Source organism: Branchiostoma lanceolatum, chromosome 8 (genome assembly GCF_035083965.1).
Source record: "Branchiostoma lanceolatum isolate klBraLanc5 chromosome 8, klBraLanc5.hap2, whole genome shotgun sequence".
Lineage (NCBI taxonomy): Eukaryota > Metazoa > Chordata > Leptocardii > Amphioxiformes > Branchiostomatidae > Branchiostoma > Branchiostoma lanceolatum.
In genome coordinates, this window is record NC_089729.1 from 22,256,952 (window position 1) to 22,276,550 (window position 19,599).

At 43.7% G+C, this 19,599-nt stretch overlaps 1 protein-coding gene across 3 annotated transcripts; it reads right to left on the bottom strand.

The window, feature by feature from the left end:
- Positions 1-305: 305 nt before the first annotated feature.
- LOC136440614 (L-proline trans-4-hydroxylase-like) lies at positions 306-19,212 on the bottom strand. 3 transcript variants are annotated; one of them, XM_066436687.1, is made up of 8 exons: positions 19,009-19,212; positions 12,872-12,953; positions 9,981-10,176; positions 9,152-9,243; positions 8,737-8,827; positions 2,739-2,834; positions 2,183-2,368; positions 306-1,729 (listed from the first exon to the last, which is right to left on the bottom strand). In XM_066436687.1, the coding sequence occupies exons 1-8, from the start codon at positions 19,019-19,021 to the stop codon at positions 1,616-1,618; spliced, it is 870 nt and encodes a 289-aa protein (XP_066292784.1). In that variant the 5' UTR covers positions 19,022-19,212; the 3' UTR covers positions 306-1,615. The 3 variants fall into 3 exon arrangements, with proteins under 3 accessions (XP_066292784.1, XP_066292785.1, XP_066292786.1); XM_066436688.1 differs by lacking the exon at positions 19,009-19,212 and adding an exon at positions 14,385-14,463; XM_066436689.1 differs by lacking the exon at positions 19,009-19,212 and having other exon boundaries at positions 9,115-9,243.
- Positions 19,213-19,599: the final 387 nt, after the last annotated feature.

Consider the following 19,599-nt stretch of genomic DNA (forward strand, 5'->3'; position numbering starts at 1 on the left):
CACACACACACACGCACACAAAGACACACACACACAGATACACACAGACACACGCACACACACACGCACACGCACACACACACAAAAACACACACAGACACACACACACGCACACACACACACACGCAAACACACACGCACGCACACACACGCACACACACACACGCACACACAAACGCACACACACGCACACACACAGACACACACGCACACATACGCAGACACACACATACACACACACACGCACAAACACACACACACACACACGCACGCACAAACACACACACACACGCACACGCCGAAAATTGTGCCAACAAAAGTGTTTTTTTTCATTATAATGACTGTTAAAGGTGCACACATTTGCTTTTACAATCATCAATTGAACATTTTGCTGTGGTCAGCTGTCAACACGGCCAGAAAAACAAACGCTTCTGACAACATACAGACAGACTTATGCGGATATAACTATACATTGGTAAGCACTTATAGCTGATGTCACGTGTCGTGTGTTTTTGTGCTGACAGTAAGTAGAAAGTGACGTCATTCCTACCTTTGCAAATGATACAAACATACGCTGATGCATTGTTTTTTTTCATCGTGAAAACTTTTTGGTCTATTCTATCAAGATACAAAGTCTTGCATATGTTGGAACCGATGGGTGCCGTCTGCTGTACTTTGATCAATTTGCCCTCTATGTATCCCAGGAAAGACAAGGTAGCGGTACTGTACCTGTAGGCATGTACTGCAGATATCTATAAAACTTTCAAACCTTCTGTGTGGACCATTTCCTTTAAAAACAAGAGTTCGTACACCTCATATCTCCATGAACTATTCTGTTCATGCAAATGACTTACACATTTACATAATATATGCTTGGTCATAAACACCTTTAACAAACTTACACATGTCGCAATATTGACAGTCCTATTAGGAATTTATTTGCTTAATTGGTATCTGTTGATGCTCCACTTGAGTCTTATGATTGAAAGCACTGCAAATATAGATTTTCCTCATAAGTTATGCAAATCAATTCCTCATTAGCATAATTATCATTATGTACATCTCTGTCCAAGCTACCTGCATACCAAATATCATGGAAATCCAACGTTCTTCTGTTCAGTTATTCTCCTTAGAAGATTTTCACAATCACGCCCCTGCAGTTCCAGAACAAGCTGCTAGGGGGCCCAAACCTACACAACTTCTTCAGTACATGTACATCACAAGCTATCTGCCACCAAAAAATCAAGACCATAGCATCTCCAGGTCAAAAGATAGAAAAAATCAAGTTCTGCTGCAGTACCAAGGTCACATACCAGGGGGCCCAACATCGACCTTGGATTTTGGCTTCACAACACCGGCCCACATACCAAATATCATCGTGATCCATCAAGAGGCTCTTGAGTTATACTGCTTCCAGTAGTCCGGAAACACACACACACGGGCACACCCAAAACTATACCTCCAATTTTCATGGAGTTAATGATGCAGATTCGCGATTAGCTTTTAACATTTAACTGCACCTGCATTTATCTTAAAAACCCTTTATTTTGAGGTTTAGATACTCAGTACAGAGAAACGGACATCAGGAATGGGCGTCTTGGTCACCCTGCATGGCTCAGTGACCTTTGACCCTCACGCCGGAAATGTTCTTGTTGTCGGCGGGGTCGGTGAAACATTTCCCCGAGAAGTCCGTCATGTTGGTGCACCTCTTGATCTCCGAGTCATCAACCTGGGCAGCGGGGAGAACATGGTTTGGGTTCGGCTCTTCATTAAAAAAGAATACAGTCTGCTCAGCTATGTACCTTTTGCGGGGAAACATCGGATTATATAAAAGTCAGCAAAGGTAAAGGGCGAAGCCTTTAAGGGTTAAACAAGATAAATTGGTCATCCTTAATTTGAGCTGAACTATGGAACTTTTTCTACCTAGCTACAGTAGTAGTGTAATGCAGCTTATGCAGCCAAACCTACCGATTGGAGTATCGGGTTCTTTTACGTGCAAAAGTTTAACGCCTGAGGCTTGAGGTGCGAACCTCTGCCCTCTGGATCAACAACATTTGATCCGTATGGCCAAGCAGCGGGGCGCTTATGGCACAGGGTTAAAACAACTACAATAGAAACGGTAGGACTTTTCATGTATTACTTGACTTACTTCAGTAAGGTTCTAGCTAGTGTACCTACTGACCATGTGAAGCGGTGTGTACGAGGCGTTGTAATGCTCGAACACAGGGTCGTTCGTGGCCCTGTTGTAAGCGATGAGGTATCCCCATCGGATTCGGTCCGACCTATTCGCGTCGCTCCGGTGCAAGACGTTACAGTGGAAGAATATGGCGTCTCCAGCTTCCAACTCTGCGTGCACCACTTCCAGCACCTAGAGACAGTCAAGGCAATGTTTCTCGTACAGAAGGATACTGGTGATTTACATAACCACTAATGGGCGTCCATCGACGCAACAGCAGCAAATGATATGTCAACAGAACGTGTGTATGTTACAATTGATACAGTTCCGGACAGAGGCCCAAGGCATTCTAATCTTCAAGTCTCTACATCGCAAATTCTGTGCTAGCTTCCTTTTTGGGATGCATGCAAATCTAAATGAAAATGTATCAGTACAGAGATACCGGATACATTTCTCACTTTGTTTTTCTTCACATGAAAATGTTAGTTGTAATGTTGGCGCTTGTGATAGTTTCCACATGTTAGAACAGATAACAGCGATAAGAACAGAACATGACATCGACCTTCTCGAGATGTTGGACCCTGTCAGTGTCTGCTCCTGTCTGTCCCGCCACACGGCTGTGGTCGATACGGCCCGCACGGTGAGACCCCCTCATCACCTGATCCACACACAGGTCACAGGTCACAGGTCAACTTCAACTCATACACATCACCTGATTCACACACAGGTCACAGGTCAACTTAACTCATACAGATCACCTGATCCACACACAGGTCACAAGTCACAAGTCACAGGTCAATTTCTACTCATACAGATCACCTGATCCACACACTGGTCACAGGTCAACTTCAACTCATACAGATCACCTGATCCACACAGGTCACAGGTCAACTTCAACTCATACAAATCACCTTATTCACATACAGGTCACAGGTCAACTTCAACTCATACAGATCACCTGATGCACACTGGTCACAGGTCAACTTCAACTCAGGGATTGCGGAAAAAGCTGGCCCTGTCTACCTGGCCTGTCTACCCTGGCTACCTCCCTTTTTCGGACCCCAAGGGTATGCATGGGGGTTAGGCCTTTAATGGAATTTCCTTGAGGAAAAACTGGGTCAATGGATGTCCAGATATATGTGTGTGAGCTGGATGGAAGATTATGCCTATTGGTGTTTTGTTGGGGCGGGTGTGTGGGTGAAGCTGGTAAAGCCATTCCACCAAGACTGGAAAAAAAGTTCCAGGTACATGTATACAATAAGCTGCACCTGGAATATTAAACACAATTGAAGTGGAAGGTAAGACAAGGAAGAAAAGAAAACTGGTAGGATGAGCCAGACAACAATAGGATTTTTGTTTGTCACAACAGCTAAATTCTAAACAGATGTCTGACACTCATTGGGGTTACTGTACGAAGCAGGAACTGTGTCAAAAATATCATATATATATCTTAAATAGATGTAATTCTAAAACATATATGTTTGAGAGAATGATATACATATTTCAAATAGATAAGATTTTAAAACATATATGTTTGAGAGAATGATATATATATTTTAAATAGATAAGATTTCAAAACATATATGTTTGAGAGAATGATATATACTTTTTAAAACAATTCACATTTTATATCAATATCTTTTTGAGTACAATACATATTCTAGATCAACATCTAAAAATCAAACATAAGTTGTTTCCAAAAACATGTCCGAAAGCATATTGTTGGATATTAACATGTGTTCCCAAAACCCCTATCATTTCTGAAAACATATGTTGTTCTCATAAACATGTGTTTCCAAAACCCCTATCATACCCGAAAACATGTTGTTCACAAAAAGACGTGTTTCCAAAACCCCTATTGTTCCTGAATGTATATATTGTTCCAACGCGGCGCCGAATCTGTGTCAAAAAGGTCTCGCACCAGGTTTACGGGAGCGTGTAAGTGTACCGAATATGCAAATCAGATCTAAGCTATACTAGACATGCTCCGTCACTTTATAACTGAATCAGAACACATTGTTTATAACCAATGTTATACCGTATTGTTTCGTGGTGCAGTTGGTGGTCAGTTTATTTTATTTTTTTTATTTTTTAATATGATATCACGCTACTATCGTACATTTGTAATCGAAATGTTGCTGTATCTATGGTTTAGCCTTTTGTCAATAATTCTCTAAGAAGTTACGAAACTCTGGTATCGAGCTGTCAGCGATATGGCGACGTCACCACCGGGCGGGGCGGCGCAGCGGGCGGGGACAAGGGTACCCGGCGATGCGGGGACAGAGGCGTACGGTACCGGGCGGACGGGGACAACGGCACCGACCGGGCGGAGCACCCGGCGGTGCGGGGACAGGGTTACCGGGTGCACCTGGCGGGTCGGGGTTGGTTGGAGGTTTCAGTTGGCCAACGTCCGCTATAGCGGCGGGGCGGGGACTTCAAGTTTGTTAGGGAACTTTGCAATTGGACCAAGGAGGTTATTCCTGATTCAAAACTTGTAACGGTGCACACTCCCGTGGTAGTGCGATAGCCTCTACCAGGCTCCGCGGATCTGCTTGGAGACTAGCTACAAAGGTCAATCTCGGGGAAAGGGATAGCCTCTATAGCCAGGCTCCGCTGGGAAAATAGTATAAATTGGCCTGATAGAGTGAATAGTATGCCCAAGGAGGTTGGTATGCCAAGGGTAGTCAGCTATGCAAAGAAGTTCAATAGGCCACCCACGTGTTAGGATATTTTCCCAGCGATCCGCGGAGCCTAGTAGGAGGGCCTGCATGGGGGTAGTGACTACGAATTACGGAAAAATTTTGCCGCCGATTACGAATTATGTTAAGTTTTCAGAGCTGATTACGAATTACGTTAAATCGTGAGGCTTTCCAACCGTCTTAAAAACTTAACGCACGATTCAACTATCTAGTTCTGCGTCAAAACTATTGATTTTTATATTAAATGTGGTGACAATGAATCTATTGATGACCAGACTAAACGACTATGACTAAAATGAGTAGCCGTGACGGCGGCAGGGAATTTCGTATGGGAGGGGACGGCAAGATATTGCTGAGCGTACGTTGAACACGTCGACGCCGAAGGAAAATTGTGAAAATCTTGACCCCCTGAAACGCTATATCATTGATTTTGAGTGTCAAATTTTGCTGGTACACTAAGCTATGTTTGATGGCATATCTATATACTGTAAATCACTTTAAGTTCACGGTAGCAAATTTTCACGGTGTAAGAAAAATGGACATTTTCACTGAACTTTAACTTCACGGTGGCGGCAAGTGATTTACAGAAGGGATGTGTGAAGGAATCATAAATAGGTTTTTCACTCTGATGATAAGTTCACGGTCCAGCGGTGACAGTGAAAACAGTGAACTTAAAGTTACAGTGAAAGAAACAATAATTACAGTATAAGTGAAAAAAATACGCAAGAGTTTAATTAAAATGGTATGGTGCGCGATGCCCTCCCGAAATATACTGCGCCGGAGGCCCGGTGATTGTAGGTGGGTCCGGGAAAATGGTAAAATCTCGACCCACTCAAATAAATTTTGAGGGGCAATATTTGCACTCATAGTGAAAAGCACACAAGGGTTTCTGTTAGATCTTAGATTGTTTGCCCTCCCGACATATTTTCGCCGGAGGCGTACATGTAACAATCGAATGTGGGCCCCAAGGCATGCACCCCGAGAAAATTTTGAAATCTTTACCCTCTGAAACGCAATTTCCTGTATTTTTAGGGTATATTTGGCTGGTAGTCTAAGCTATGTTTTATGGCATCTCTTTGATTGAAAAATACACAATGATTCCAGCTTGATATTCAGGGGCAACGCCCTCAGAACATATTTTTCACCAGAGGCGCGACAATTCTAAGTGGGTCAGGGCGCATGTTTCACGGAAAGATTTTGAAATCTTTACCCTCTGAAATGCTATTTCCTGCATTTTGAGGGGCAACTTTGCCGGGAGACTTTGCTGGAAATCAGCCTACGCTTTACTAGTAATTCATAGATTACGTTTTACGTCGCATAAAGGTAACTGCCTACGTTTCACGTAGAATCAAAGCGACCAATTGCGCGTTATATACGGCCAATGTACTGATTACGAATTACGTTGATTTTGGGTTGATGATTACGGATTACGAAGTCTAAAACGGCCTGATTACGCCTTACGAAAAAGGGCATGCAGGCCCTCTGGTAGAGGCTATCACACTACCACGGGAGTGTGCACCGTTACAAGTTTTGAATCAGGAATATTTGGTCCGATTGCAAAGTTCCCTAACAAACTTGAAGTCCCCGCCCCGCCGCTATAGCGGACGTTGGCCAACTGAAACCTCCAACCAACCCCGCACCGCCGGGTGCTCCTCCCGGTCGGTGCCGTTGTCCCCGTCTGCCCGGTACCGTACGCCTTTGTCCCCGCATCGCCGGGTACCCTTGTCCCCGCCCGCTGCGCCGCCCCGCTCGGTGGTGACGTCGCCATATCGCTGACAGCTCGATACCAGAGTTTCGTAACTTCTTAGAGAACTGACAAAAGGCTAAACCATAGATACAGCAACATTTCGATTACAAATGTACGATAGTAGCGTGATATCATATTAAAAAAAATAAAAATAAACTGACCACCAACTGCACCACGAAACAATACGGTATAACATTGGTTATAAACAATGTGTTCTGATTCAGTTATAAAGTGACGGAGCATGTCTAGTATAGCTTAGATCTGATTTGCATATTCGGTACACTTACACGCTCCCGTAAACCTGGTGCGAGACCTTTTTGACACAGATTCGGCGCCGCGTTGGAACAATATATATATTCAGGAACAATAGGGGTTTTGGAAACACGTCTTTTTGTGAACAACATGTTTTCGGGTATGATAGGGGCTTATGAAACACATGTTTATGAGAACAACATATGTTTTCAGAAATGATATGGGTTTTGGGAACACATGTTTTAGCCAACAATATGCTTTCGGACATGTTTTTGGAAACAACTTATGTTTGATTTTTAGATGTTGATCTAGGATATGTATTGTACTCAAAAAGATATTGATATAAAATGTGAATTGTTTTAAAAAGTATATATCATTCTCTCAAACATATATGTTTTGAAATCTTATCTATTTAAAATATATATATCATTCTCTCAAACATATATGTTTTAAAATCTTATCTATTTGAAATATATATATCATTCTCTCAAACATATATGTTTTAGAATTACATCTATTTAAGATATATATATGATATTTTTGACACAGTTCCTGCTTCGTATTACTGTAGCTGATACTGACGAAATCTTTAGCAGCTGCTGTTCTGGCAAACCATCCTATCAGTTTTCGGTTTTCTTTGTTTATCCTGTATCCTGTATCCTGTATCTGATACCCCTTCTATCTAGTTTAACAACAAGAAGTTTGTTTACAAATGATAGATTTTCTTCCAGTGTTGATGGAGTTGCTCATAACTGTCCCTATCCTCCAATAGTATGATCCAGCCCACCCACAGCTGGAATTGCCACTGACCCAGTTTTTCCTCAAGAAAATTCAATCAGATGCAAAACCCCCATGCATGCCCTTGGGGTCCAAAAAGGGTAGATAGCCAGGGTAGACAGGCCAGGTAGACAGGGCCAGCTTTTTCCGCAAACCCCTTCAACTCATACAGATCACCTGATCCACACAGGTCACAGGTCAACTTCAACTCATACAGATCACCTTATTCACATACAGGTCACAGGTCAACTTCAACTCATACAGATCACCTGATGCACACAGGTCACAGGTCAACTTCAACTCATACAGATCACCTGATGCACACAGGCCACAGGTCAACTTCAACTCATACAGATCACCTGATCCACACAGGTCACAGGTCAACTTCAACTCATACACATGATCCACACACAGGTCACAGGTCAACTTCAACTCATACACATGATCCACACACAGGTCACAGGTCAACTTCAACTCATACACATGATCCACACACAGGCCACAGGTCAACTTCAACTCATACAGATCACCTGATCCACACAGGTCACAGGTCAACTTCAACTCATACACATGATCCACACACAGGTCACAGGTCAACTTCAACTCATACACATGATCCACACACAGGTCGACTTATACAGATCACCCACATATCGGGCCTGCTAGGGAAGGTGCTGTCCCATATCCTTCTTTCCGTTGAAAATGTGATATTCGTGCTCGCGTGGTCTATAGTCGCCAGGAAAACCAGAATACCTATCTCTGTGATTATTTAAACGCAGATTGATATATTGTCGCAATTTTCTATCAAGAAAAGACTGGTAGATACTTGGTCAGACTCCGGCTACTGCATATCAAATATTCCACGTGTAGCCTTGTACATGTACATGTAGTCTTATAGTCTTCATTGAAATTTAAAAAAAAAAGAAGTTAGAATTACTTTTCTTTGGGTCCTACTTCATCTGTTCTAATATGCACAGATTTAATTGATGAACTCGCTCCCTCCCATTCCTTTTGATTTCTACTGGACTAGCCTGTATTACCAATACGCAAGCAAAAGTAGGCCTGTACTTTCCCCCGGTACCAACCTGAAGGCATCCGTTGTTCTTGTCAGCTCTGTCCATAGCAATGAACACTGTTCCCATGTCCGGAAACAATAAGCCATTGTTGTACCAGTATCTAGTGTAAGAAAGTAAAAGAAAGGACACAGATTGTACAGACATCGATGACGGTAGGATCATGAACATTGCCGTCGCCATTGTTTGCCTATCGAGAGCAAAGCCACTACTCTTAGAACACCGTGGAATACTACGGACATCTTAAAATCTCGAGTTCTAGAAAGCACCCTCTCCACCACATGCTTCATGTTGGCCCATCTCTATCAGCATCTGTACGAGTTGCGCTGACGTTTAGCAGCATCAGAACTGTTGAAGCCATAGTAAACGCTTGTTTTGTAGTGTACTGACATGTTGCCCCCTGGTTGTGAAGAATGGTGTGACCCACCCGTAGTCCTGGTGCCACACGAACGCCCCTCCGTGCTGCGGCACCTTGATGTTGACCTTAGCGTGGTACTGGTACACCTCTCCCCCGAGCAGCTGGATAAGAAACATATCAGTCAGAAAGTGTATTGAGAAACCACAGGTGGTTTAAAGGACAAATCGAATAATTTCAGTTTTTGGACCTTCGCAAACCATGTTCAACTATGGGTGAGTCGTTTTCCCACCTGTCTCGTCACAATCGGTACAGCCCCTTCACACCTGTGCGTATATACCAGTCCGCAGGAGTTGCGTATCAACATGTTTTTGGTCTAGGTTAAGTTTCCAGCCGAAGAGGTCTTTTTATCTGCTTCGATAACCAGGCTGCACAGCGGTGGGCCAAAGTAGAAAACAACTTCTTCCCCGCAAACTTTACTTAAACAAAAAATGTAAATGCGCAACTCATATGATACGCACTTGAATATACGCACAAGTGTGATAGGGCCAGCACGGTCACTCATGTATTCAAGTCCGTATGAGTTCCATATTGATCATATCAGTCATACGGAACTCATACGGACCTGAATATACGCACAAGTGTTGACGCGTCCTCAGTAATTTCAGCGCTTTTTCATAATGATTTGCAAGCCTTCCAGCCCATAGAGAAATACCAGACGGCAGAAACACTCGCACACATGCACGCACATCCACACGTAAATGTATGAATTACACGCACGCACACGCACACACAGACAGACAGACAGACAGACAAACACACACACACACACACACACACACACACACGCGCGCGCGCGCGCACACGCACACCTGTCATCGTACAGTTCAAAGATATTCACCTTTTCAAACGTTCCCGCCACTTTCTTACTGCGTGCAATGATGCCCGTGACGTCGCTCCCTGGATGTTTCCAGAGGCAGACCTTGACCAGACGTCCGCTGTCGTCCTTTGACTCGAAGGCGTTGGACAACATCCCACCATCAGCGCCCCCTACCGTCTGACGGAGCTTCTCCAACTCTTCCTTGTCCAACAAAGTCCTTAACATCAGATCGAACAGAAATCCATGCATCAACTTTAAAACTGACTTTGCAATTAAAAATCAAATCCGAGCCAAGAAGGCCTGGTGATCCACCATGCACCTTACTTTGTACGTTTCACCATCAGCCGATCCGCCGTGATCGCCGTGGCGGAAGTGTTCTTGTTTACTTTTCATATCATATTGCTTTTAAACATCGCACGGATCTTGAGCCCCAATCTTTTAAAGCCATTTGGGTTGAGCTCAGAATCAAATCTTTTATTGTTCTACTTTCTGTTTACTTTGAGTCGCCCGGCCAGGATGTAAGTACTATACTGCTGATGACTTTCTGAATTCTCTTTCTGTTTCCGTCCAGTTGGCGAGAATGTCACACCGCGACGCCACTCTTTATCTCCATTAAAAATGGAGATATTGTTTTTGGTGTGTTTTTGTGTGTGTGTGTGTGTTTGTGTTTGTGTTTCCGGACTATTGTAGTCATCATAACTCAAGAACCTCTGGATGGATTACGATGATATTTGATATGTGGGCAGGTGTTGTGAAGCCGAAATTCAAGGTCAATTTTGGGCCCCCTGGTATGTGACCTTGGTACTGCATCAGAAATTCCATTTTTGTATCTCTTGACCTGGACGTGCTATGGTCTTGATTTTTTGGTGGCAGATAGCTTGTGGTGTAATGAAGACGTGGTGTGGTTTTGGGCCCCCTAGCAACTTGCTCTGGAACTGCAGGGGAGTTATCGTAAAAATCTTCTGAGGAGAATAACTGAACAAAGGAACGATGGGTTTCCATGATATTTAGTATACAGGTAGCTTAGACAGAGATGTACACGATGAAGTGCAAATTATGTTAATTAGGACTTCATTTGCATATCTAATAAGGTTAATCTATATTTGCAGTGTTTTCCATTATCAGACTCAAATACATGTAACGTATGTAGTTTATGGAAAGTGGATCATCAACAGATACCAATTATGCAAATTAATTCCTAATTTGCATAATAAATGCAAAAACACCATAATTCATCTAATTGGAAAATTGCAGGACTGTCAATATTGCAACATGTGTAAGTTAGATTAAGGTGTTTATGACCAAGCATATACTATGCAAATGTGTAAGTCATTTGCATGAATAGAATTGTTCATGGAGATATGAGGTCGTGGAACTCTTGTTGTCGGTGATTTCAGCGCACTAACATGAACTGTGGTGACATCTGGACACTCCGAACTGGTATAATGTATAAACTAGAGTTCCACGACCTCATACCTTCGCCAAATGACGTTAACGTTTTTGAATGACATATCATAAATGTTTCTTATTGATTATGTAAATATGGTTCTCATTTGCATGAATTATATCAGCTCATCATCTTCTCTACCCAAAAAACACAAGTTGTCATGAACGTCTTTGATTAGCAAAGAATGCTATTGTAGCATTTCCTCATGAATTATGTAAATGATGCCCTCATTTGCATGATTAATGTCTGACAGTTTCCAGATCTACATCACTTTGTTTATGTTTTTGTAATCAATTTGCATAAAACTCTCTTTCTCAGTTGCATGTGTCATTTATTTGAGAGTTCTACAATGAATGAATGCAGTGGATTTGTACACGTAAACGTCCCCAATTAATTATGCAAATTAGGTCTGATTTGCATAATTAGCATATGGCTATGTAAAAACACGCGTAAGCTATCTACATCCCCAAAATAATCAACGATCTATACATGATGAATCCCCTTGGGTGCAATATAAGTAGTTGGCACCCTGGCTGTATAACTGTGGTTTTACTTGTTGTTACAGACATCACTGAAGTCGGAGAATGTAAGATTCCCTGTAAGATTCGTAAATGTGCCTTGTTTCTTGATGTCCAATTCTACGCCACTACTGTAACGATCCGTCTTGAGTTATTCTCTTTCAATGTTTGAAACAAAATCGACTCCTTAGTTACAAAAAGGCCGTTAGGGGGCCCAAACCTCCATAAATTACTTTTCTATTCAAGAGCTATCTACCACTGAAAGATCATGACCATAGCATGTTCAGAAAACGAGATATAAAAACCGGAAGTTCCACTGCAGTGCATTAGACAGTCGCTAGGGGGCCAACTCATTATTAAGGCTAGAGATATTTGTGTCTCCAGTAAAAACATTAGATCAAAGGATGAACCCTGGACAACAAGAGAAACCCACAAGCTTACTCGCTATCAAATTCACAATAACCTTTCGCGTTCAATCTCATCCAGGAAGTCCAAAAATCATTGTCGTCTGATAAACTCTCTTAGTAATCCATCTTCATCTGGTAAAATTGGTGCCATGTGGTGAAACATTTTTACAAACCTAAAGTAACTACTCGTCCATTCCTCCTCTGAAGGAAGGTAGCGCGCTAGGGCATGTATTGTTGATTCGTCAGCGAAGGCTTAAATTTCCAACAAACACTTTGTCTCACACACACTGGCACACACATTCACACACACACACACACACACACACACACACACACACACACACACACACACACACACACACACAAACACACACTCTCTCTTCACACACACACACACACACTGGCACACACTGGAACACACACACACACACACACACACACACACACACACACACACACACACACACACACACACACACACAAACGGAACGTTGACCAAAACATAACCTTGGGTAATACTAGTAACTGCAACACACTTACCGCACAATAACAAACCCGTCCCGGGCAAAGTCCTCCTTCATCTGGGGTGAAACTTCATACTCCCCCGCCGTGTATGTGTACTCTTCACGAGAGAGAGACGAAAATACATATCAGCTAGATCTTCTACCTTGGTACGCAGAAAATGAGCCGCCAGAAGTTTTTCTAAGCAAACACCAGTTTTCCTCCAGATCTTATAACTGCAACAAAGTATATAACTAGCTAGACTAGAGTAGCTACTCAAACAGTGATCTTTTCACGATAAACTCTTCAAAATAAAGCTGTCCATCCAAACTAGAATTTCAACCAGTAAAGAAAGCCCAGGTAGCCTGGTCCCAGTCTCTAGGGTCGGCTTAGTGGTGGTTTACCGGGCCAGTCAGTTTCTGATGGCCTTCCTACCTCTGGCTGCCATCCTACTTCCGCTACACCCTACTCCGCTGCCTTCCTACTTTTCCGCCGCCCCTAGAGACTGGCAGGGTGTCAATACGGGCCTGATTCCAGGCGCATCAGATTGATGCGCCCAATGGGAACAGAGCAGACTGATCTAATTATTCCGCTGAGCTCTGATTGGCGCGCCAGGTTGGCGCGCGTTTTCAGCTGTTCGGTCCCCCTGTTCATTACCATATCTAACATGGCCGCCATCTGAGACGAGCGACGCTCGCGCGCACCACAAGGCTGCTGAAAACATTGTTTCTAAGGCTCTCTTGTCGCTAAACTAGCTTAAAATCTGAGCTATACTGGGTCCCCAATGCCCCTCTGATCTCATGGCTGTCACTCTGGAAATTAGCGTGAAAGGACAACATGTCGCTATCAGAAACGTGACCCAGGCAGTACAACAACAATACCCGTGAGATTTTCGGGCGGCCGAGCAAGATCTTGATTATCACGATATTTCAGTTTGTATGGATTGGAGAATTGGGAACAACAACCTTTGGTATTTACTTGTGCTTCTAAACAAGGTATAGATTGATCCCTGGTCAACACAAAAGAGGACATTGCTACTGAGTACGTGATGCAACCAAGGAGGTTAAAATGATGCAACCAAGGAGGTTTAATCAACTGACATGTTCCGCTAGCCAATTATCCTACACAAACAGATCCTGATTCGCCGCCGTGGGCAGCGCCCATGTCCAATCGCGCTGTCAGACCGCTAGACACCCGGCGCTGGGAGGGCCATAAATCGAGAGGATTTTCTATTATATCCGACCATACCGTCGGTGCCGAACTAATTAATCCAAGGCCGTAAACAACACCCCGAGCGGGCTAAGCTGTCTGGGCGGGTGAGGGTCACTCACAGTGCCGTAGAGATATCGGGGAGGCACCGAGGGGATGGATTCCAGGCTAAAGCCCAGGTTACACATAGCCGAACATGGCTCCCGAGCATAGCCGACTCAGGTAGTTTTTAGGCCACGCCTATCTTTGGTGCCGAACATGTCCCAGCCATCTCCTAACCAGTAAATAGATTAATCCTGACTGAGCCCCGAATCCTTTCTAACCTACTCCCAACCATCCCTACCTCTAGCCGCAGACTGCCGAACTCCTCCTGACTAATCCCCGACCGATGGCGAAACACCTCACCCGAACTCACCCGAACTCACCCGAACTCACCCGAACTCACCCGAACTCACCCGAGTCTGATATGCAGTATACACGGGGCAATGACTGCAGGGTTTGCGGAAAAAGCTGGGCTGTCTACCTGGCCTGGCTAGCTGGCCTGTCTACCTGGCCTGTCTACCACGTCAGGCTAGCAACCTAGAAACTCAGAAACTCAGAAACCCCCATTCATATCCCCACAAATTGTGAGGCCCCAGTGCAGTCGCGCCCCCTAGCGGAACGTTTCCAAAGCACACCCGTTACGCTGGGCGCGGCACAGCACACGCCGATTGTCATTCGAAACCGCGATTTTCGTCCCCTCTTCTTGATTCCTACGAAGTTTACATGAATTGCTTTATCGTCTGAAAACGAACCTGTTGTTCCCATCTCATGATTCTATCGCCCTTTGTTTATGTTATCCAAAGGAACTCTCGAAAACTGCATTTAGCGAAGTCACAGACGTCGCTGATCGCCATCTTACTTCACGTGACCATGTTCTTCAAGCTTGCTTCACTGGAGGGCGCTGTTTCAGAGTAGAGTAGAGTTGCCTCTGAATACATCGTTGTTGACAGGTTGTATCAATATCTAACTTGGAGCCACCATTTTACGTCTCTTCCGGCTCCAGCGTAGACACCCTTCCCTAACCGGTGTCTCCCAGTTTACAGGGGCATCCCGGAATTGAGTATCAAACCCAACTTGTGTCAATCTCAATGCGTAAGTTGTGGGACAGGGTGAAGTTGCGAACACAACGATACTAACAGTTTAGATAAACAAAGGAACCATGTGTCTTACGGTTGGGCCGGCTGTAGGCGGGACGCGGACCGGAATATGTAACGTTCATACCACGTGGCTGTCGGCGGACGTTGACAGACTAAAAATTCATACATTTCCGGTTCATGTTTACCGTCTGCTTTGAAACCAGGCTATCTAAACAAACTATCTTAACATAAATACCCAAATAGGTATCTTAACACGCACGTTTTAATAAACAAGAAGTTTTTGGAAAATAAACATGCCTTGCAACGATTATGGTGTATCTATGGTATATCTTTTTATTGATAAATTGATATTTGATACAATGTTACACTATAATACGTTCTGTTTCTAACTTCTTTATTTTTTCTTGAAATAAGGTGAATGCAGAGTTGTTGAACCTACAAGCACGACAAAACAATGTCTGGACGCTGAGATGACAATGACCTTCATCCTTGATCCTTGATACGGCCGTATCTGTCCTGCCCTGTCCAGAAAGTGGCCACGATCGGTGTAATTTCACAGTGTGCTGATTGCACGGAACATAACGTAAACGGACAGTGAACAGGCCCTAAGGGTTCCTTGTTTTATCTAATACATAGAAGAAATCTTTATTGACACGACAAAAGTACAGCGACTTTCGTATGGTCTTCTACAACTATACATGCAAAACAAGAAACAATGGTATACAAAATGATTAACCTCAGTACATGTATATGGATACTTCACTACTAGGGGGGGGGGTCGAATGCAGAGTTGATGTATGTAAGTCTGCTTACACTTTCATGTCCATTTCATACCAGTCTCAGGCACGAGTGGCAGTCTCTGGCTTCTGCCAGAAGGTGATAGACAGTCGACACGTCCGTTTCAGGCACGAGTGCCATGTTTATTATCACCTTCTGCCAGAAGGTGATAATAAACATGGCACTCGTGCCTGAAACGGACGTGTCTGTCTATGCGTGCGTGCGTGCAACTTTGCTGTGATGGAGATATAATCCGTCGTGTTGGTTGACAGATGGTTCAGGCGCCGGTGACAACATTCCCATGTCTTCAAATTACACGGGTAATCATTTACAGGGGCAAAGAGTAGACCGTTGTATACTGCCAGTCTGTACCTTACCTGGCATGTGGTAACTTGGCGCCACTATAATCCCAAGTACGTAGAAACCTGACCCCAACCCTGTGCGTTTATTTCATAACAGCTCGTGGGCCGGTTGAACGAATAAACAAAAAAGATGGGAGACTTTCGTCAGAAGTAGACCAGAATGACAATGAGAGACGTACGTCAGAAGTTGACAAAATTGACGATATCTTTCTAGCATGTACCATGTATACATATATGTTTCTATAAAACGTTTTGACAGTCCGACGTATCCACGTTATCATAGGTAGCGCAGGCATTAAAAGCCTGGAGTTTTCGTTCAGAATTCAAAGTCAAATTAAACCAAACAGGAAATATATTTGCTGTGATAATCACTAACAATATTGCAAAGACCGCAAGGGAAGATTGTGCCCCGATTTCTTTTCAGCAAACTGCAGGAGACTCATACGGTATTTGTGTACGGCAAATTACGAAATTGCTCCATGCAACAGATGAGAACACACAGAGCGCAAAGGTAATAGTTAGGCCATGTGAGACCTGGGTCACAGTGTCAGCTAACTGCCAGGGGGGTAGGGGGGGTTCATTATTTGATTCACATAAGGACATTGTTATCTTACAGCCACACAAGAACAAAAGTATCAAACTGAATCAAATCTTTAAAGACTAACAGGCACAAATTCAAGCAATCGTTACAATGAAATGGAAAGTCAAGTTTATAAACAGTTGGGAAACTGGGAATCAGAATCACATTTTTTAGATTTTTGAAAAGAACACACATAATGCTCTCAACTCAAACAGTTCCAGTACTGCAATGAAAAGGAAAGGAACATTTTAGTAACTCACAGTTAAAAAATCCCAGTTTAAAATCTGTATGTAATATTTTGAGACCACGGGGATGAATTGTACAAGAGAAACTTCGTGGTAGTGGCCAGGTTCTGAAAACAGATAGGACATGTACGAAGCTTGTTTACAGGTCATTCTGCTTCAATATGATACTTTTTATCTTTTTTATAATACTAGTATGATGTGCTGAAAACAATATCTTTGATTCATATTGATAGAAAGAGAATCTTCGGGGATGTGGCCATGTTCTAAAACAGTTAGGCCATGGCTGAGGCCTTTCTATGCGAAAATAGTGAAGCTCCCCCACTCGGGAGTCTAGAAAGCCCCTTGTGGGAGAAGCTTCCCTATTTTCGCATAGAAAGGCCTCAGCCATGGCCTAACTATTACAAAGCATACAGGTTTGCGGGTCTGCGTTATAATGCTGGATATTGGCGCAGACGTTATAGAGGAACTTGTTGCTTCGTAACTATGGGATTGATTTCAGTTCAGTGACAAGAAGGCGGGGCCTCGCCCAGGCTTTCTGGCGTGGTGACCGGGGGGTGACCTGGTGCACATCCTGGGACAGCTGTCCTGGGACGTCCCCGGCGGACGTACTAATTGGAACAACATACGGCCTGCACTTCACAGCGCCCTGCCTGGGTTAAATTTTGCTACAAAAAAAAGCTGTTGTTTCAAAGCAGACGGTAAACATGAACCGGAAGTATCAGTAATTTTTAGTCTGTCAGCCATGTGGTACTAGTACATACGCCGGTCCGCGTTCAGAGGCAACTGAAACAGCGCCCTCCAGTGAAGCAAGCTTGAATAACATGGTCACGTGAAGTAAGATGGCGATCGGCGACGTCTGTGACTTCGGTAATGCAGTTTTCGAGAGTTCCTTTGGATAACATAAACAAAGGGCGATAGAATCATGAGATGGTAACAACAGGTTCGTTTTCAGACGATGAAGCATGCGCAATTCATGTAAACTTCGTAGGAATCAAGAAGAGGGGACGAAAATCGCGGTTTCGAATGACGATCGGCGTGTGCTGTGCCGCGCCCAGCGTAACGGGTGTGCTTTGGAAACGTTCCGCTAGGGGGCGCGACTGCACTGGGGCCTCACAATTTGTGGGGATATGAATGGGGGTTTCTGAGTTTCTGGGTTGCTAGCCTGACGTGGTAGACAGGCCAGGTAGACAGGCCAGCTAGCCAGGCCAGGTAGACAGCCCAGCTTTTTCCGCAAACCCAATGACTGCATGTGACGCTCTGTATATGCAAGTATGAATAACAAATATGCAGCAAATCTTAAGTATCTACCAGTTTCTGCATGTTATTCCTCTCGTTCAGAGAAGGAATGTCTGTCCGCCATATTGGATTCTTATTGTTGTGGTCCATTTAGGTCGGCTACCTTTTTGTAGTTTGACAGACGACAGGACAATAAAACGGTGGATGCTGTTTGGGTCATATATTATAGTATAGCAAAATTTTATCGCAATCAACTCAAGCAGAGAAACATACAAAAACTGGTAAAGACTTGCTGCATATTTTCTTAAATTCATAATTGCATAGACAATGTAATTAGAGCGTTACATAAATTCCTTGTCCCTTGTACACTGCATATTTGACTCGGATGGGTTCGGATGAGTTCGGGTGAGGTGTTTAGGCACCGATGGCAGGCTGACCCTCTCACGAATTAAAATGGACATATTCAGCGAAGGTCGGGAGGCCATGTTCGGCTATTTGTAGCTATTTGTTGGATTCAACTCGGCCATATTCTTGGCATCTTTACGTTTTGACCGACGTTGTGGGGCAAAGTGATCGGAGTAACTAAACCTTCGCACACATGCATGTTTGTGTCTGCCGGTGAACTTACCACACGTTGCCATGCTGTGCTTCACTTGTCTGTGAAAACTGCCACGGGTGAAAACAGTCTGTGAAGGTTATTAAACTGCGACTAAACCTCTGCACAGTTCACTGTTGTGAGGGAGTGACTCAGCGCAAATCGAGGTCAAAAGTCCGACTGTCCCTGATCAGACGCCTGTTGCCTGGGTCGATGGGTGCCTGGGCGAGAGGGTAACAAAAGTCAGGGGGGAACCAAAAACGTACAGTAGGGAGGAATTGGTGTAGAAGTATGCCATGTGCGCCTCTCTCTCTCTCTCTCTCACACACACACACACACACACACACACACACACACATATAACCGTTATACATATGTGTGTGGGTGTTTTAAATAATGTTTAATCGGTACCATGTACTGTAAGGGAAATACAGGTTTCTGCATGAATTATACAAATGAGGTCCTCATTAGCAGAATTTATATCCAGGTGTATTTACCTTTCCTAAAGGTACATACACCTCAAATGACATCCGTAGCATGTACCATAAGGGAAATATAACTTCCTGCAATATTAGTATTAGAGCTACCACCCTAACGTAACATGACCTTTTCACGTCCGATTTA

Coding starts and splice junctions, on each gene's coding strand:
- LOC136440614 (XM_066436687.1), bottom strand. Junction 10,177..12,871: donor GACGGGTTTGTTATTGTGCG/GTAAGTGTGTTG, acceptor TCTGATGTTAAG/GACTTTGTTGGACAAGGAAG. Junction 2,369..2,738: donor GGGTCCAACATCTCGAGAAG/GTCGATGTCATG, acceptor GACTGTCTCTAG/GTGCTGGAAGTGGTGCACGC.